Consider the following 20953-nt stretch of genomic DNA (forward strand, 5'->3'; position numbering starts at 1 on the left):
ATGTATGCAGACTACATAATAGGTTGAAGTTATCTTAAAGGGTATCCTAACCCCTTTTGTACTCATGAAACAAAGTAGTGTATCCCTCGTGGGGTGAAATCCCTTGTATAGGCTATAAAGTCAAGGACTTGAGATATCATGCAATCCAACTGAACATAATGACCTCGTTCACCTCATTTTTTTTCATAAACAAACTTTATGTCTGCACTTCCTTGTTTTAGTTCACCCTAACAGGTGCTAATTCCCACTTTATGTAACTCTCTCTAGTGATTAGCTAGGTTCTCTTGAATAGAGAAGCTATTTTATGTAGGAAGTTCCCTCCTTTGCTCATAACATCACCCATTACCTAAGTCTAAGTGCCAAAGTATGGGGCTATCAAAATCACAACGAGGTAAGAGGCCTCACACCAAAGAGCAATTGGAATTAGTGGAAAGAGTAGCAAACAGAGTTAAGGATAAAATGCAAATGAGTAATGCATGTTCCCCACCTTAATTGTCAAAAATCACAAATACACATTCATCCTCAATCAACCTAGCATGAGCCCCAAATAAAAATGGACAAAACGCCGTGATGGAATAAGAAAGATCAAAAAAATAAGGTGAACTATCGACCAATAATAAGGAATGGGTGGACCTCAAATAATAACAACTAAGGTAAATATTTTTTTAAAAAAAATCAACACAATTTTACAATATATTTTATGCAAATTCATACATCTGAATCTCATATCAGAATTCAATGTCTCTTTTTGTGATTATTTAAAAATTATAAATAAAAAAAACTATTTTCACAAGAGAATAGTGTAAAAACTGTTATTATTTTTTTATTTTTCATGCAAATATTGCAAAATTCAAAAAATAGTTTTAATTTCTTGAAAACTAAAAAGGAAAAATAAAGACTATTTTTGACAATTAAACGAATTGGTCTTAAAATTAAATAATATACTTTAGTAATACCAATAATTAGTTAGTACCTTTCAATGACTTGGGCATTTTTATATCTGTGTAAGGCTTGTAAGATCAAGCAAAATATTATCTAAAAAATGTTTTTTTTTTTTTAAATTATATTTCAATTAAATATATAACTCACCTACAACTTGCACACACACACGCACACAGTATTTTTAAAAAAAATAGAAAATAAACAATAAAACAATTCAAGAAAGCAAGAGTCCAAATAATAAATATTTCATAATAGAAGGATTTGATAGTTAAAAAAAAAAAAACTACTATTATAAAATAAATAATAATAAATTAATTTTATCAATTCATAACAAGTAGAAAAGAATTAATTATTTTTGTCTTACGTTTGGGAGGCCTTAGATTTAGATTTATATGAATTTTAACAAAATACAATTCAAAATTATATTGAGTTTTACCCATTCCCCAAAATTGAAATCCAAGGACCAAAATTCATACTCCCGCTCTGAAGGCTGCGCCAAATTTCAGCTCAGAAAATTCTATTACTACTGTATTTCATGTTGGATAATAAGGAATAGATAAGGTGTAACTATGACCACAAGCATGATTTGTTTAATGCATAAGAATAAAATGTGATAAAATAAAAATAATTTTTATAATTTTATAAATTCATCTCACGCAAATTATCCATCCCAGACGATACCAACAGACCACAAACGTTCTCAAAGAAAGCCTTGTTTTGAGTATGACTGGCCGACCAACGAGTCCCAAACTCACAACTCACAAGGCCAGGTGAGTTGCATCTCAGGCTAACTAGGTTTTCAAAGAAGCCTCTGCTCACGACTAGCTGCTCTGACCAATAGGAAATTAGCTGAACACAGCTCTGCATTTTTGTAATTTGTCAAGAAATAGGGTAAACTCTTCAAGTATGGTGTTTTCAGATATCATGCCAGGTTATTCCACAATGCAACAACAACTTATATACCATACGACTAGTATTAAAAATGCATGGACAAAAATAAAGTAGTGACATTCAATCGTGTCAAGACCATTGAACTCACATAATCCACACCATGCAATAGATCCAAATAACAAGAACATCAAATGAAACGAGGCAAAATTGAGAGGAATTTTATTCTATAATTTGATTAATGAACATGGAAAGGACAAATCAAGGTCAGTTTGATGTCTACAATCATCCTATTGTATCTAACCAAGAGTCAAAATCATCCAATACTTTAGACTTGGGGTTAGAATGAGAAAGAGCACCACCATCAAGAGGGGCAGAAGCGTCCAGGGACAATAATGCGTCTTTCTGATTCATCAGATTGCAAGTTTCCTCAAGCAGGTCATCAATGGCATTATCAAGATTGGCAGTAGCAGATGCAGTACCATACAAGTTGGGACCTTCCCTTGCAATTTGTGGTGGAGGGGCAGGAGTTTCTTGTGAAACTGGAAGTGTGTTGCTAGGCTTCTCCTTTGAGCTAGAGGAATCCAGGAAACTAGTTTCCCCAAATGAGTTCAACAGCAAATCAAGCTCCGCTTCTGCAGCTGATGGCTCAAATACAGGTGGATTCTTCTTGGGATCTGCTAGATAGCTGTTCTTAGGTTGTTCTGTGGACTCCAAACCTCTGCTTTGATCAGAATCACTGAATTGCCTCGAATCATCCTTCGTCTGATTAACTGACTTTGACCATTGAGTAGACAAAGTAGGAACTGGACTACTGCTGCTGAGGTTGCCAAATGGCATTATTTCACTATTTTGATCAGCAATCTGGTCTTTCTTAGAAGAATCATTGATAGCTGAATCATCAGAAATTCTTGCAGCTGCTTCACTTGCATGTGTCGATGGCATCGGTTCAGATGCCCGACTGCTGCTTGCTTCAAATGCCTCCGTTTGCTGTTAGTATAAGATGTATGAAGAAAACTTAAATCAAAGAGATACATTATCATTAAGGTAGTGTTTTGGATTGTAGATTGAGACATGGATTTGGATCCATGGGGATTTGGAAGAAACTCAACACAATTTATACTACATATCCAAAACCACAACTAAATTCAAGGGTCCAATTCCATGCTCCCATAGACAGGGTTAGACATCATCAAAACTCTCACTAATTTTAATAGAACTTCATAGTGCAGAGCTACAATAATGCCTATTCTTTGTTTTAAAAAGGATTAAATCGACATCAAACATCCATATTTTTGCAGCAGATCACAATTCATTGAAATTCAGAAACAAACGGATTAAATTTCAGAGTCCTACGTGTTGTAAGATACAAAATATTTTTGCTTTGGTTTTTTGACCCTGCTTGATAAAATAAAACTATTTGAAGAAGACAAGTGCACCATTAAATAAAGAGAACCATCTTCTAATACACTGAAAGCTATAGTAATCATGAACCTCTCCCTTCATCCATAATCTTTCCTCTACAGAAAAAGAGTAAATAAAATATAAGTACCATGTACGTGGGGAAGCAATTTGGTTTGGGTTAACTTCAGTTTGCCACAGTTGATAGCTGAAAAGTAGAGACGAGTAAATTAAAGCGACCACTCTAAAAGCATCAATTGCTTTGAGACTCCATCTTTTCTCTGTTAGCTTTAACATTTTGTAATGCACTATAAATCTCAAAATGGATGCTATTAAGAATATCAAAGGGGACTAGCTGAAGCCCATCTTATACAATGATATTGTAGGTGACCTAAGAAATGGAAGAGAGAGAGAGAGAGAGAGAGAGAACAAGAATTATTAGGGAAATGGCTTCAAGAAGCCTAGCATGCCAACTATGAAGTATGGACACAGATTGAGGACATGGATATGACATGAAATGAAGACAGAACACAGCAAATGCTATTTAGGGTATCAGTCTATGGGACTAGCTGAAGCCCATTTGCCCATGGATACTGTGATTGATCTAGAAAAGTTTGTCTTGAAACACGGGGCAGAACAATTAATTATTAGTGAAATGGCTTGGCTTCAAGGCGTCTAGCATGCCACCTATGAAGAATGGACACAAATACAGGAGATGGATATAACATGATATAAATACAGGACAACGCAAATATTCAAAATATATGACATGATACAGTAGGTATGCTAATTAATAATATATTATTATATTTAAATATGTTATCTGTGCAAAATATTTTAAGGAGCTGTTTTGTACTAGTATATAAAATTATGAAAATAAAAAAAATAAAAACAGAAATTAGAAACCGAAGAACAAAAACTAAAACTGAATATAGGCAATGTATTTGATTAATATTTCTAAAATTAAAAACTTCATTGAGACAATTCTCATTTTTGTAATTTAATCAAATAACTAAAAAATATAATTAAAATATAGAAGAATAAAAATTCAAATGTTCTAATAAAAATAGAAATTATTTAATTATTATATTTCGAAACACACTTTTTAGTGCTACAAGATTGTACATGACTGGAAAATAGTTAAAATAATTTTTTAAATGGCTTTTATTATTTTAAAAAAGAAAATTTAGAATTTTTATGGATATCTTTGTTTTAATTATATTTTATTCACATGATCATTTTTTAAAATTTTAATTAAAACTTATGCATTAGTTAAATGTTTTGATCCACAGAAGTTAATTATGGATTATGGACGTTAAAGTACTGCAAAAACAGATTGCTAAAACGATTTGCTAAAACAACTAAAGACCATAAAATCTGGTTTTAATTTTTTTTAAAAACAGCCGAAAATCAATAACAGAAACAAAAGACTGTTACGAGCAAATACATTTTATAGTCTATATCTTCACTACACAAAAAAGGAAACAGAAATCAAACACCAGAAATGATAACAAACATCCCTCAAGTTTTTAATATTTAAATAACACTACAACAAAAATATCTGATACCAATACATATGGATCTTTCTGTCTTTTTTTGTTTTATAAAACGCTCTCCCTATATCACTTCTTTCATTGTGTAAATGTTGACAAGCTTGTTTTAAATTTTTCAAAAACCCTACATTTTGGCTATTCTTTCATAATTATTTGGTTTTGGATAAAATAAAAGAAAGAGAAAGTCATATTACAATGAGTCCTAATATGTCTGAACTCTGAAGCATGTTTAAGAAGTATGAGAAGAAAACCAAAGAAGCATCATCTAAGAGATATCAAAGAAGTGTTTTATTTAAAATATTCTTTAACATTGTTGGCATCATTTGTTCAAGTATTTTAACATGTCAGAGTGTCCAAGTGTCAGTGTCAAATGTGAACTCAACATAGATATGAGACCCTTACAGAAGTGTTAGGCCAGGTAAAATGCACCTTTCCTTGGGGCTAAATATTCCCCCACCAATCAAAAATCTAGTATGCGACAAGAATCTGAAAAAATGCAGTTTACATAAACAAATGCTAATCCCTGAGCAATCACTGATATTAACACTATTTTTGACTCACTCACTTGCACACCATTTTTTGTAGCAAATACAAGATAAATGAAACCAATTTATGGAGAAAAATGAGGGTTCAGAAGGAGTTTTCCAGCTGTACAACATGGTTTTGAAAAATTAATTTGTCTCTTACAGAAAAGACAACATCCATTTTGAAATTCAAATTTATAAATTAACAAGTGACTAATGGGATAATCAATGAATAATTAATCTTTATATGCACATGCACATGCCAAAAGTACAAGTGGCAAGTCTTCTGATATATACGTACTCTAAGAGCCTATAGATAGTACAAGTGTAGATTAACTTGTACGTGGAGAGAAAGCCCGAGTATACAACACCTGGAAAACTTTCCCCTTTTCCTATGAGAGAGAAGCCTGCCACTTCTCATCATGAAAACGCTACAACAGTCTTTTCAAAATAATCAAGATCTTCTATAATCTTGAAAACCTGATGCACAACGAGGGGTTCTTTGGCCCAAATTATCCTAAATGCCTTTTTGGAATCACGTTTCGCCAGTATAAGATTAAGATCACATGGGAATACTTTGGTTCGCCTTCTTGCTCCTTAAGGCTGGCATAACATGAACATGCTAATTTAATTTCAACTAGAAACCAGATTAGTCCTAAACTTGTAATGATAAATAATATTATGCACATTGTTGAAATGTGCATATAAATGTAAATATAATAATAATTATTATTATAATAATAATAGATATTATTATTAATAATTTAGTAATAAAAAATAATAATCATAATACTAAAAATCAATAATAATAATAATAATAATAATAATAAAAAAATAGAGAACAAGAAGGGCAATTTCATATCAGATCAATGAATAGTAGGGATATTTTTTCCCACTAGCTTGAACTCCCCAGGGTATCTAAGAGTACCCAAGGGAAAGGTAGGTTTTGCATAACCATGTCTCGAGAGCATCATCTTACCCAGGGAATCCAAGATGCCCACCATGTACAATTCCCATGATTCTTTAGCATGGCCATCCAACATTCCAAAGGCCACATTCTTAGAAATCCTTCAAGAAAATCTGAAACAAACGCCCCCTCTACTTGGTAAAAATATATTTTAGCTGCTCATACTGGCATGGGATACTAGTCTTTGAACCAGCGACTTTATTTTGACTAACTATACACATATCAAGCACACATTTTTTATTTACTACAACAAATGCTCAATATTGTGGCCTTGTGTCTGAATCCTTTTCACAAATGCTCTATGAGCCACACACTAAGCTCAAAAAAGCAGCCTCACTTGACACTCACATAGGAAGATTCTATCAGAATTATTTCCATAACTGTAGTACTTCATTCGACTTCTGTTACAGATCTATTAGTGTATTAGGAGCATTCAGCTCACCCTTCTGCTTTGAACCTTACATGCAACAAGCAGTTTTAACCCCATCCCCAAGATCGCATAAAGTTGTACATATTGCTTGCAATCACTCTAATGGTGTACTTTATTTCATTGAACTCAAAACTTGATGGACAATCAATCTTTGAGTCGAGGTTCTCTCAATGGTGATCTTAAATGAGGCTCTAGTCCATCCTTTTTCATGTCTTAGACACTGATTCTCCTCCAAGACCCTGGTTAATGGATCAGTCAAGTTTTGACTTGATCTTAAAAAATCAACAGCGATCACGTTATTACTATCAGCTTTCTAATAGTTTTTAGTCTAAGCCCAATATGTCCAGACTTTTCACGGTACACGTCACTACATGCTCTTGCTAGTAGCTTGACTATCATAATGAATTGACAGAGGTGTTATTAGCTTAAGCCACAATGCAATGTCATATAACATATCTCTTAACAACCTACTTATGGTGGAAGCAGTGGAATTTGTATATGCATGTTAGTTTTTGGACTACAAAAAAACAACAACCCACCAAGAGTGAAGATCCACGCATCGTTCAAGCATAACCTTTTTTAATTATAAAATAAAACAAGCAATCCCCCAAGAGAAAAAACAAGAAACTAAAAAAAAGGAACCCAACTAACAACTCAAATAATAAACTTTTTGAACACTTGCCATCATAATTCACAGGGCACTTCAAATTTGCTAAGTCAGACTATCCCTTCTTCAATCTCCTTTTACATCCATCTAAGCAAACTTTGCTACCTCCAGGACCAAAAAGCTCCAAACTCATCTCATCCACCAATTGTCTGAGCTTCTAAGTCCTTCCAATCAACCTCATCTACTGGAGTGGGCAAAAATTCCCATCCTCACTCTGCTCCTGCTTACCCATTCCATGCATGTCGGTTACAAAAGTACCCTTTAAACCTTCCATCCAAGAGGGCGGGCCGGGGGCACATATGATGAAATCCCAAGTAAACGAGATGATTCAGAATCATAGCCACACTTTTCTCAAATCTCATCCAAAAGCAACCCTCCATCCGCAATTCACTAATATCAACATTATCACCATCCTTTATATTGCCCCATTTTTGCTTCTCCTTACCTTTGCCACTCCTTACATCTGCACTTACCTTCTGCTTACTCTGGTGGTTCATAACACAGAGTACTCTCAGGATTTTTCCTTGCATATTTTCCATTGTCCCAGCAGATATGTCTCACTTGTACACCCAGCAAGAATAAACCCTCTCCAAAAATTACTTCCCTTACCAGTAGATTTATCACCCTCATCATCAGCAATCCTTCAGATATCATCTGCACCTCTTTCCTGTACCTTGGTGTCAGCCCCTCCCTCAGCATACATCAATCTCTGCTTCTTGATCAAGTCCTTGTCCTGGCAGCAACGCTCTTGAACCAAAAGCTCAAAAGCTTCAGCTGAAATCATAAGACTAACCGAATTCTCACTGTCCTTTGTCAGAATCTTCCCTGCAGGATTGACACTGTCAATCCTCTTTTGCTGCACCATGGAAAACTTGCATTCCCTTTTCTGCAACATGGATGCACCGTTAACCCTATTCTGTGATAGGGGTATGGCCAGCTCCTTCTCCACATGAGTTAGCTCTACCGGGCTTATTCAGGCCCTTTCTAAAACATAATGGGCTCAGTACCTTGTTTGTTAGGGTTAGAATTTTGTACCTGACAAGGAAGCCCATTTAGCTATAACCTTCTTTGAGCCCAAGCTGGATTCCTCTTATCCACTACATCAGTAACTTTGCCACTGCCCATTGTGTGTTGACCACTTGATTTCCATTTGGACTGATAATTGGGCCTGTTCCATGCCTGATCCAAGGACTAGCACACTACAATCATAGGCCCAGACCAAGGGCAATATTAAGCACAGCTGGCCCAGTCCACTTCTTTGTCAACCCTGCCAAATTGTCTTGCAAACCCAAGCCGCCACTGCCATGAGCCACTTGCCCTTTTGGCAACTCCTTCTAACTGACTCAATCCATCTCCACCAATTGTCCTGTGCAAAATTTCACCAATTCTCCTGCATTAAAACTTCCTTCCATGATCAAGGTTCTTGAAGCCTTCTATATACTCCTTCCGTGGCCTTTTTTGATTGCCTCAAATCAGTGCCATTCACCATAAAAGGAAGATCCTTACCCGAATCCTCCAATATTTGAAACTCTTCAAAAACTCCTACGACCATTACCATGAACACATCCTGAGATGAAAACAGCATTCCAATTCAACCACAAAATTCCAAGAATTTTCCTTGTCAAACTAATTACAGTCAAATACTCCACCCTCTCAACTCTTATTTTATGAGGGCATCTTCCCAATGGTGCCACTCTTGACGACAAGCCATCTGCATACTGTTGAGCTGCCGCCAAAGAAACAACTACAACAACAACAAACCAAGCCTTAAGGCCCACTAGGTGGGATCGACTACATGAATCCTTTTCCGCCAATTTATGCAAATATGGGCAATTCCCTACAAGAAATTCAGGGGTATTAAATACTTACTATCTCATTCCAAGTTATTTTAGCTCAACCCCTACCCCGTCTACCGCGCCTCACAATAACTAGCTCACTCCTCTTCACCAACGCAGTATTTGGCCTATGTTGCAGATGCCCAAACCATCCAAGTGGTCCCTTCCTTATCCTATCTTCTACAAGAGTCATGCCTAACTTACCACGAATATGTTCATTCCTTAGTTTGTCTTTTAATGTTATACCACTCATCCACCTTAGTATTCTCATCTCGATAACTTTCATTTTTTGAATATGTTGCTTTTTAGTTGCCCACATTTTGATCCATATAATATAGCTAGTCTTATAGCCATCCTATAGAAATTCCCTTTTGATTTTAAGGGATTCTACAATCACACAATACACTCGAAGCATTTCTTCATCTTACCCAACCTGCTTTGACTCTATGCATTACGTGTGCTTTAATTTCTCCTATAGTTTGCATAATAGATCCAAGATGTTGAAATGTACTAGTGTAATTGATTTCTTGACATCAAGTTTAACCTTTTCTCCAATATTCCCCCTACTATGACTAAAATTACATTTCATTTATTCCATCTTATTTCTACTTATCCTAAAACCTTTAGATCCTAAAGTTTCTCTCTATAATTCTAACTTAGACCCCAATTTTCATCAATCAAGACAATATCATCTGCAGACAACATACACCGTGGAACCTCATTTTGGATACTCATAGTAAGTTCATCCATCCCTAGAGCAAAGAGAAAATAGTGCAAGGAAAATCCTTGATGTACACCTATTGTGATTGGAAACCTCTATCCTCTCCACTGGTAGTCCTAACGCTAATCATTACTCCATCATACATATCCTTAATGATATCAGTCTACCTACTACATACGCCCTTTTTTCTAAAACCCACTATAGAACTTCCCTTGGTATCCTATCATATGCTTTCTATGTCAATAAAAACCATATGCAGGTCCCTTTTCTTTTCCCTAAACTTTTCCATTAATCTTCTTAAAAGATGTATACTATAGTCATGATTTTAAATAACGGCTGTGACCATTACATATGGGTGTTACGTAACGGATTTTGAGTTACCAATACCGTTAGACACCGCGAAATCGGTGGGAAGAAAAATCACGGCCGTAGCGGCCGTTACAGACCGCGACCATTACGTAAAGGCCGCTACGACCATTACGTAACTGCTATAGGACTGTTACACCAAAGAATTATTTTATTTTTTACTTTTTCTTCTCACTTTTTCCCTCTCTTTCATATATCATTCTCAATATACCAAGTGGCAAGAGGGGGAAAATATTACGATGAGGATGACAATGATACAAAATTTACTATTTCTTTAAATACTCGCACTAGATGCATTAATTAACAATTTGAAAATACTAACTTGTTAGGAAAATATTTTATTTTGATAATATTAGTAATGTGATATTTATGTTCTATATTTTTCAACTTCAACCTTCTTTCTTTTCTAACTATTTTATATTTGTATTATTCATATGTCTTATGTGTCTAATAGACTAATGGAGCGTATAATGCATTTTTTTTATTAATTAATTTAGCACACATAAGAATTTATCACCGATAAGAACAATGAGAAGTATAAATACACACGCATATGTAATTTTTCTATCAATGGTGGTTGAAAATAAATGTAAATTTGTTGCTCTTACCAAATAACTTAGTTACTCAAACTATAAGATCCAAAATACACTAAAACTCTTTCTAATAAGGGCTTAAAGCTTAAAACATGCAAGTATGCTAATATGCACAAGGTTGTGTGTGTTTCAAAAAAATTCACGGCCGTTACACCCGTTTCCTGTTATGTAACATACGCTACTCCCACTTCCCGTTACACTTGTTACCGTTACGTTACGCTACCTGCTACCGTGATTTAAAACCATGACTGTAGTAGATCTCCAGGGCATAAAACAAAATTGATTTTTTGAGACCCTTGTTTCTAACCTTAATATTTGTTCAACTACTCTACTACTTTTTCCCATATTTTCATTATATGACTCGTAAGTTTAATTCCATGATAGTTATTGCAATTCTTTAATATCTCATTTATTTTTTTATATAGGTACTAACATGTTTTCCTCCATTTGTCTATCATTTTCTTAATTTTTATAATTGTGTTAAATAAATTAGTTAATTATATAATTACATTATCACCTAGGCATTTCCAAACTTCAGTTGGGATGTTATCTAGCCCTATAACATTTCCATTTTTCATATTTTAGTGCAAACTTAATTTCATTAACTCTAATTTTACAAATGAATCTCATATTTTTAGCCTTATGCTTATTTGTCAATTCTAAATTTAAGTCTTCTACTTATTTTTCATTAAATAGCTTAATAAAATAACTTCACCACCTTTCTTTTGTCTTCTTCCTTGACCAAGACAATATCATCCTCACTTTTATACATTTTATATTACTTAAGTCCTTACACTATCTTTCTCTAACTTTAACAAGTTTAAATGTCTCTTTTCCCCCTTCTTTTGTATCTAATCTAGCATATAAATTATTAAGTGATCAACGTTTAGCTTCACTAATGGCATTTTTTGCATTTTTTCTTGTCTCTTAATAGTTGTCAAAGTTTTCAATATTTCTACATTTTTCCCATGTTATATATATACATTAATATTCTTTAATTTATTACATACATTTATTTATTCTCACTTTTTTTTATTTTATATATATTAGGCTATATCCTATATTGACTTATACGAGTATGGGGCAGATACTGGATTGAGATAAAAGTAATGAAAATATTTTCTCTTTTGAGGAAAAAAATTTAGATATCATAAAAAGAAGCAATATATGATTCAAGAGATCATAAATTTAGATATCGATTTTAATCTTGTGGTTGAGGGAAGTTTTGAATTTGAGTTCGTGTGAATCTAAATAAGATGTAATATAAAATTATATTAAATTTTATTTAAATTCATAAAAATATAAATTTAAAATAAGAAATTCATGTTCTCAAATATAACTTAATCATATATACATATATATATATATATATATATATTTTATTTGATGGGAAAGATGAGAATTAGTATTAAGCAATAACTAAGGTTCTAATTGATGCCACTCGTTTAAACAAGTTCTCTCTCTCTCTCTCTCTCTCTCTCTTACAGATATATATATATATATATATATATATGTGTGTGTGTGTGTGTGGATGATATGAATGTGCATTTTCTTCTCTAGTCTAAACAGTGGTGCATATATATTGATGTCTCATCTCCCTTATTTCTTTGTTGATATCTATCTTTTTAAGTTATACAAAGTTATTGAGATCTTGCCTTTGTCTTTTGATATCTTTTCTAACATCAGAATAACGAAGATGATGAATATACAGTATGCAAGCATACATGGTGGACAAATTAATTAAAAGAGTGACATCAGGATTACAAAGGTTAACAAAAAAAATAAAAATGACCTACATGCAACTTGGTGGACAAGAGACAAAATATATAGTTGCACGACTGTTTAAACTAGAGAAGTATCTATATGTATATATATCATAACATAAAAATTGCATACTTTATAAGAATTTGACATCTTTACAGCTTTTTGGACATTTTGAGTTCACCACCAACTTTCTTTGCTATGCAAAAATCTTCCTCTTGATTCACCTAAAATCTCTTTTGTTATCTTTTTAATAGTGCTAGCTATCCTACTCCAAAGAGTGTTTGTGTCTATGTCATCCTTTATAGTCCAATCAACATTTTGATCATTTTAGCTCTAAATTTTATTATATTTTCACCTTTTAGGTCCCACCACCTAGTTCTCTTGCAATGATTTATATTATCCTTCCTCCTCCATTTTTAATACATATATCTAACACCAAAGGGAAGAGAGAGTGAGTGATAAGATGAAGCTTCTTTGTTCTGTTACTCCTAATTTTGGTGCAACATATTTACTTCCATAACCCCCCACCACCACCTTGGGGGGTGCATAATCTTCTCTATTAGTAATCCAAATGGTACTTGAATATCCATCTAATCATAACGATATCCAGTATTTGTCATACTAAACATTTTATATTTCAAAACTCCATAAATGGCATGCCCACGTAAGTTACTTGAAGCGCTAGTATATCTGCTTAGCTTCCCAATTGCAAATGCAATGTCAGGCCAAGTATCAAAATTGCCTTAGATTAATCCAGCAGTACAACAGGCCATCTAACTTTTAACAATTTAAGATTGTGATCAACGGGAGTAGATGCAGGATCACAAACTAAATGATCAATTTCTCAGGAACCTCTTCTAAATAGTGAAAGTTGAGATAATGTTAAGCCATCACTGTCCCTATAAATTCTTATTCCTAAAAAACAGAACTACACCTGCATCTTTCATAGCAAATTTACACAACATAAAATTCTTTTCAATTTCTACTTGCTCTAAAACAGAACTCAAAGTCAACATATCTTCCACATACAAACATATAAAATGCCTTTTCTATCACTACACTCTTTTAATTACACTTATCAGATTCATTTATTCCATAATCATTGGCAAGGAAGACTTTATCAAACTTTTAATGCCACTGCTTAGGAGCTTGTTCCAATTCAATAGCCTTCTAAGAAGTTTACAAACTCTATACTTTGGCCCAAGAATTAAAAACCATTCTGGTTCTTCCATATAAACTTCATCTAATTCAGCACTAAAAAATGTAGTTTTTATGTCCATTGGGTGAATCACCAAACTATAAATTGATGCAAGAGCCAAAGCACTCTTAATAATTGTAATTCTAGCAACCAGTGGTCAAGTGCATGTGTATCAAAGCAATCAATTCATTCTGTGAAAATTCTTTAGCCACCAATTGATCTATGAATTCATCAATGGTTCCATCCACCTCCATTAAAAAAAAAATCAATTGTAGCTGATTGATTTGAAACTTGGTGGGAGGTCAACTAATTTCCATGCATACCCATACCAGAGTCCTGGTTATTGATTGATTTTTTCCATAAGACAGATTTTTGAGACTACATTGCCACTTCATCAGTTGTAGGGTCTCTTTCTGAATGGAAACAAGATGAAATATGATACCAATGAACTCTATTGCCCCTACCAACGAACTCTATTGCCACTTCCACTAAGAAAATGAAGAAAACTTTTCCATGGCTCCTTTTTTTCCAACACTTCTACTCATTCTTGGCTCATGCTTTTCTTCTTTTTTAATTTCTGGAATTTTTTTGGGTTTATGAATTGAAAAAATATGTATATTTGTCAAATATGACGTCTCTTTGTTCAACTACATTATTTACTACTGCTGAATCACTAGGTTCTATAACCATGAACCTATACGCATTATATGATGGTTTGCGAACTCTTGACAAATGATTCCTGGGATCCACGTTGAAGCAGGTATTTTTATTTTCTACATTTGGTTCACACTTTATAATCAGGAATCCCATTTTCCCAGAATGATACATATTCCCACAAACCTCTTTAACACCAGCATCCCAATTCCTATTTTAAAAGGTGGGTATCGGATTCCCAACCCATGGCAGTCACTAAAAATTATGAAGGGAAAAGAAAAGAACCTAGTTATATTTTAAATCCAAAAACCCTAGTTATGAAGTGAACTGCACATGATTAAAACATAACTTGGCTTTCATATGTATGATTTATATATTTATTTTTTTGATAGAAAGATAAATTTCATTAATATGGGAAAGAATTTACAAGAAGGGAGATTAAGACATCTCCCAAAAAAATCCGCAACAAACCCAGGAAAAAAAAAAAAAACTAAAACAACAAAAATCAGAAATCAAGCCAATTAGTTCTTCCAATCCCTATTTAAATCCTGAAAACTAGCTTCCCTGCAAATTCCAAACCCAGCACACCATAAAGAAGTCATTAACTGAATCTTTTCCCACACCAAAGACAAATTCAACTTCTCTGGAAAAAATCCGCACATCACATTCCAACCATAAACCCCATAAAACAGCATACTTGCTACACTTCGACAGAGTTACCCTAGCCTTCTTTCAAAGCCAGGAAAAGAAGTGACTAACAAGTCCTCCACTGAACAGGGGCATAACCAACTCTCTTCCATAATACCAAACAATTCATTCCAAATCCTCCGTGCAAAATCACAATGCCAAAGAAGATGGAAGCCTGTTTCAGAATTCCTATAACAAAATGCACAAACATCTAGAGAGAGAGCCTTCAAAGGTCTCCTAATCTGCAGCAAGTTATTGGTATTAACTTTGTTAAGCACAACCAATCAAGTAAAAATTTTAATTTTTGGAGGAACTTTAACATTCCAAATAATAGGATAAAGAGGGAAAAGAGTCTGAATAGGCAGAAAAATTCAAAGAATGATTTACAAGAAAACACCCCCGAATGATCCACACTCCCAGAATGAACATCCCAACCCAAGGATAATTAGCAATTGTTCAATACAGACAACTCCACCATCTCCCTATCATTCAGAGGTCTCCTGAAATGAGGATTTGAAGAGGCCGGAAAGCTAATCACATTGTCCACAAAAGAAGAAATAACTCTGTTCAGCTCAAAGCAGAGTCTAAAAAGACAAGGAAAAGAAGTGGAAAAAGAACGTTACCGAGCCATGGGTCTTTCCAAAAATGAAATCCGGGAACCCCTCCCCACTTCAAATTTAGTGTGAGGGGTGAAAATAGAGAATCTAGGAAATAGACCTCCATGGACTCTTCGAAGAACATCTCAAACTAGCATTGGTATCCCACCCATTCTCATCCAACCCAAATTTACTACGAATAACTTTGTGCCATAGGGAATTGTCCTTTAAGGGGAAGCACCACAAACATTTACCTAAAAGAGCAATGTTTTTAGACACCAAGTTACCAGACCCAACTCCCTCTTTTTTTAGACTTACAACTCTCCGACCAGCTTACTAAATGGTCCCCACTACTCCCTACACCAGACAACAAAAAATTTCTCATAGTTCTCTCAAGCTCGCTCACAGTACCTACTGAAGTTCTAAAAACAGATTATAAAAAATACAGCGGCGATGGAACGCTAGAAAGGAGCCTGGATAAGAGTAATTCTACCCCCAAAAGAAAAAAAGGGCACCCTTCTAACTATCTACTCTCTTCATTACCCTCTCCACTACTAGATTCCAAAAATCTGTCCCTCTAGGATTCCCTCCCAACTGTACCTCTAAATAAGTTAGGGGCAAGTCCAATAAACCATGCCCAGTGTCTGCTGCCCAATAACTAATTCTCTAAACAGGTAAATTTAGAGCTGCTAAACCAGTTTTTCCTATTTTAATCTTATGCCCAGAAACCCTCAAAAACTTAAAGTATATCCAAAGTTCTTCTAAACAAAAGGTTATGATCATCAAGAAAAAAAAAATGATATCCTCAGTAAATTGAAGATGAGAAACCACCACCCCCTCATTCCCATGCCTCATCCTTTAACGAACCCTCAATCATCCGCCCTGTCCACCATCCTACTTAAGAATCAGTTACAAGGATGAACAAAACACGAAACCAAGATATATGTTCACCATTAACAATAACTTAAACCACACATTAGACAAACGACCCCTAATCCAGCTATGCCAACGTTCCCCAAAACCCTTTTTTTCATGAAAACCTACCAGGAAACTCCAACTCACTCTTTCATAAGCTTTCTCAAAATCTGCTTTGAAAAAGCCTACAGACCAGCCACCAGCATAGGATCCACTATTTGTCCCCCTTCGCGCCCCCCACCCCCCCAACCCAACCCAAACAAAAGCACTCTAGGCTCTGAAATAGTATCATTGAGCACTGCACTCAACCTATTAGCTAAGACTTTAGTGATTATCTTATACACACTAGAGATGAGAGTCATGAGACTAAAAGGTCTAAAGTCATCAACCTTAGAAGATCTAGCTTTCTTAGGCACCAAGGCTATAAAATTGGAGTTGACACTCTAGCTCAAAATCGCATTCCCATAGAAGTTGTGAAAACATTCATCAAATCAGCCTTAAAAATCTCCCAACAATCTTGAAAGAAAGCCATGTTAAATCCATCCAGAACCAGAGCCTTATCTTTATCCATCCCAAAGACTACCCCCCTCACTTCGTTCTCATCAAATGGTCTCTCTAACCAGTTGAGCTTATCAACAGAGATAGGATCCCAATCTAAACCCTCAATCATCAGTCTATTATGACTATCTTGGGAATACAAATTATGAAAGAAATCAGTAATAATAGATGTGATCAAACATTGATCATTAGTACACCTCCCATCCTCCAAATCCAGCTCCCTAATCAAAATTTTCCCCTTATTGCCATTAGCTAATCGATGGAAAAACAAGGAATTACAATCACCATCTTTCACCTACTTAAATTTGGTGTTTTGCCTCCAACTCCTCGTTTCCTGAAAAATCACCTCTTCCAATTCAACTCCTCATTTCCTGAAAAATCACATCTTCCAATTCATTTTTAATAGACTCTTCTCACCTCCTGACTATCTAACAACAACCATCTCAAACCCACCAAATTGCCTAAAAGACTAGATTTTCTAAGTCTAACATCACCAAACTACCCCTCATTCCAAGCTTTCAATTTTTCCTTCAACTTTTATAACTTCCTCATGAATCTAAAACCATCCCACCCTCTCTCCACTTCCTCTCCCCACGAATCCCTACCTAAAGGCTTAAAAGTCACATGGTTCAACCACATGTTCTCAAACATGAAAAGGGTAGGACCCCACAACACTTTTAGAGAACTTCCAGATGCTTAGAATAAAGCAAGTATCAATAGACCCTTTCTTCTGCTTTTGCTGGTGAATGAATGATTCAGCAAATTATATCAATAGAACAAAGCGATTTTGAGTCTTTTGTTGATTGGAGGACACCTGGATTTGAATTGGGGAAAGGGATTTGAAATCCCCTGCCTTACCACTCGGCCATGCTGCCAAAACAATATAAAATAGATGAAAATACCCCCCCTCCCTTTTTCTCTGGGGATTTTGAGGGCCCCGAGGGGGGGGGGTGTAACGGGGTTAACTTAACTTCCTTTTTTGACTGATTGTACTTGTATCTTGAATCCCCCTATCCTTAATTCCTTTCCTAAATATTACTCACTTTGATGAAATAGGGAAATGATCAGAAGTAGTCCTATGAAGAGTGGTATGAGAGAGGTTAGAGGTTAGGAAACTAATCCTCTCATTCGCTATATAAAAAAAAAAAAAAAAACTATCCAATCTCCTAGCCACCCCTACAGACCAAGTAAATGAAGCATTCCCCAAAGGGAGCTCTCTCAACCCACGATCCCTAATTAATGAATCAAACTTGAGCATATTCACAATAGTTCTTTACCCCCACCCCCCCCCCCCCCCCCCCTACCCTTTCTTCTCTCTAGGAAATCTAACTACATTGAAATCACCTCCCACAATCCACCTAGGCAAAAAAAATCCAAAGATAGAGCAAAGATCTTCCCAAAAAGAGCTCCTCAAGGTAGGTCTAGAAGGCTATAAACTGAAGAGACCCACCAATGCCACCTCCCTCTAACTTCAAATAAATCCAGTTACATATTTTTATTATTATTAGTATTATTATTATCATCATCGTCGTCATTAATCAATAGTTGCGCTATTAAATTAGCCATTGATTTAAGAAAAAATCTGTAATCTTCTTTTTAACTATTGCTTTTGATATTGTGTTTTCAATGAGTTGGGTAATCTTTTTATTTTTATCTATTGAAATTTGTGCTCAAATATCATGTAAAAAGAATTTTTTTATTATTATCGTTTGTCCAACTTAAGGATATTTCGGGAATAGAATGTTATTTCACCATCTTCCCATGAATAAGCCAAACATGGGAATAGAATACCCACGCCCTAGAATTTATAAATACTATGCTTCTCAACAAAATGTAGAAATCCTATATTCTTGAGAATCATGTATTTGAGTATTAAGATTCCTAGGAATCCCAATGCCAAAGGGCACTTTAGATGTCGTGAACCAAATGCCACATCAGCGTTCAGTGCATATTGCAGGATTCAATTCCTCTTTCACCCTACTTCTTCCTTTTAGTTTCAAGACTCTTTACAATACCCTTACATACCAAGACTCACAAGTAGTTTAGGTTAGGCTTCCGTTTCTTCTAAAATTCGAGGTCGTATTGCACTATTTAAAATATGACAAGCTATTAATAAAGATTCACCTGTCAAACCTTGGTCTTAAACCAAAATTAGAAAGCATAGCATTTCCATTGGTGCCATATTTTTTAACATTTTGCCACACCATTTCGTTGTGCTGTGTATGGTGTACGAATTTCATTACTATTCCGGTTTATTTGAAAATACATAACCTTCTCCAAGTTTTTGTTGAACTACCACCATTTTGAATATGAAATTTAAATTTTAAATAACACAAAATTTTAACAAAATAATCATCATTAATTAATTTTTATTTAGACATGCATGTGCTACATATCCATGTGCAAAGTGCCAGGTCTTTTGATACTATTTATACTCACACTCATCCACACACACACACACACTAGCAAATACCTCATGCTAGACACAAGAATAGAGAATTGTAAAACAAAAAGTCATTTAATTCATAGTATGCACAAGATTATAAATTGCTAAAAATTTATTAGCATCCAATAGAGTTAATTATCACCAAGGGATTTTTCAGAAAGGTCCCCAAGAAGGAAGAGTTTGCATATGGAAGAATGACACGAGAGACCACTATCTTGTAGAGTGCTCAAGGCTTGTTATGTTAAATTTTCAATATTAGCTTTTATAAATAATTATTAACCAATAATTCATTTTTGTAATTATATCCTCCTAACTCATAAAAAATTGTTACAAAACAAAGTAACATTTTTAATTTTAAAAATGTACAAAAGATTAGAAGTGTTGTTTTAGAGCCACAATTTTTTTCATGATATTGAAAAAATCAATTACAATCAAACATGGCACAAGTATATTTTATAGAAAAATACATAAGAAAAAGTGAATTTAAGAAAATATCCTTTATTACTTGTTTGAATTTATTTTTTAATTAAATTTTTAAGAGCATGTGATTTAGTGAGACAAAAGAAAAATAAAAATTAAAAAAAAAAAAAAACTGTTAGTATTTCAACTTCAAAAAAAAAAAAAAGGCACAATGATCTTGTTTATATTTGTCAGCTTGCTTTTACATTAAAAATCCCATTCCTTTAAGGTAGGATGGTACGTCAATGCTTTCATAATTCACAAGACAAAGTGGGCCCAGATTGCAAGTTTGACCCCCGGGGATACGTTTTAACGACTTTCATCTTTATGGCTAGTGAACAATCCTGTTGTTTTTTTTATTTGCCTCTGTCGCCTTCCCCTTTGAAAAAAATCTCTACTTTGGGTAATAAAACAACAGATGATATGGATCTTTTAGCTGGGAAAAAGTGCAAAAAGGCATCTGTTTCATAAATGATCTCTATTCAAACTAATTTATATTTTTTTTAATTCAAGTAAACTTTTTTTATATCTTTACGACCATATAAAATCAAAATATTATTAAACATACATATGTAAGGACACTAGGATTAGATTAGGACCTTGGAATATAGGGACACTAATGGGTAAAAGCATGGAGACAGTGAACACAATAATTAAAAGAAAACTAATGTAATTTGCTTTCAAGAAACTAAGTGAGTAGGGAAAAAAAGCTAGAGAAATTGAAAAATTAGGATTCAAGCTTTTGGTACATGAGAAAAGAAAAACATAAGAATGAGGTAGAAATCATGT

At 34.4% G+C, this 20953-nt stretch overlaps 1 protein-coding gene across 2 annotated transcripts in view; it reads right to left on the reverse strand.

The window, feature by feature from the left end:
* Positions 1-2025: 2025 nt before the first annotated feature.
* Positions 2026-20953, reverse strand: part of LOC131149532 (protein ECERIFERUM 16) — a 32739-nt gene continuing 13811 nt past the window's right edge. For both annotated transcript variants that reach the window (XM_058100067.1, XM_058100068.1), the window contains exon 4: positions 2026-2820. In XM_058100067.1, coding sequence (XP_057956050.1) covers positions 2116-2820 — 705 coding nt within the window. In that variant the 3' untranslated portion in view covers positions 2026-2115. The remainder of the gene's footprint in view (positions 2821-20953) is intronic.

This window comes from Malania oleifera, chromosome 2 (assembly GCF_029873635.1).
Source record: "Malania oleifera isolate guangnan ecotype guangnan chromosome 2, ASM2987363v1, whole genome shotgun sequence".
Lineage (NCBI taxonomy): Eukaryota > Viridiplantae > Streptophyta > Magnoliopsida > Santalales > Ximeniaceae > Malania > Malania oleifera.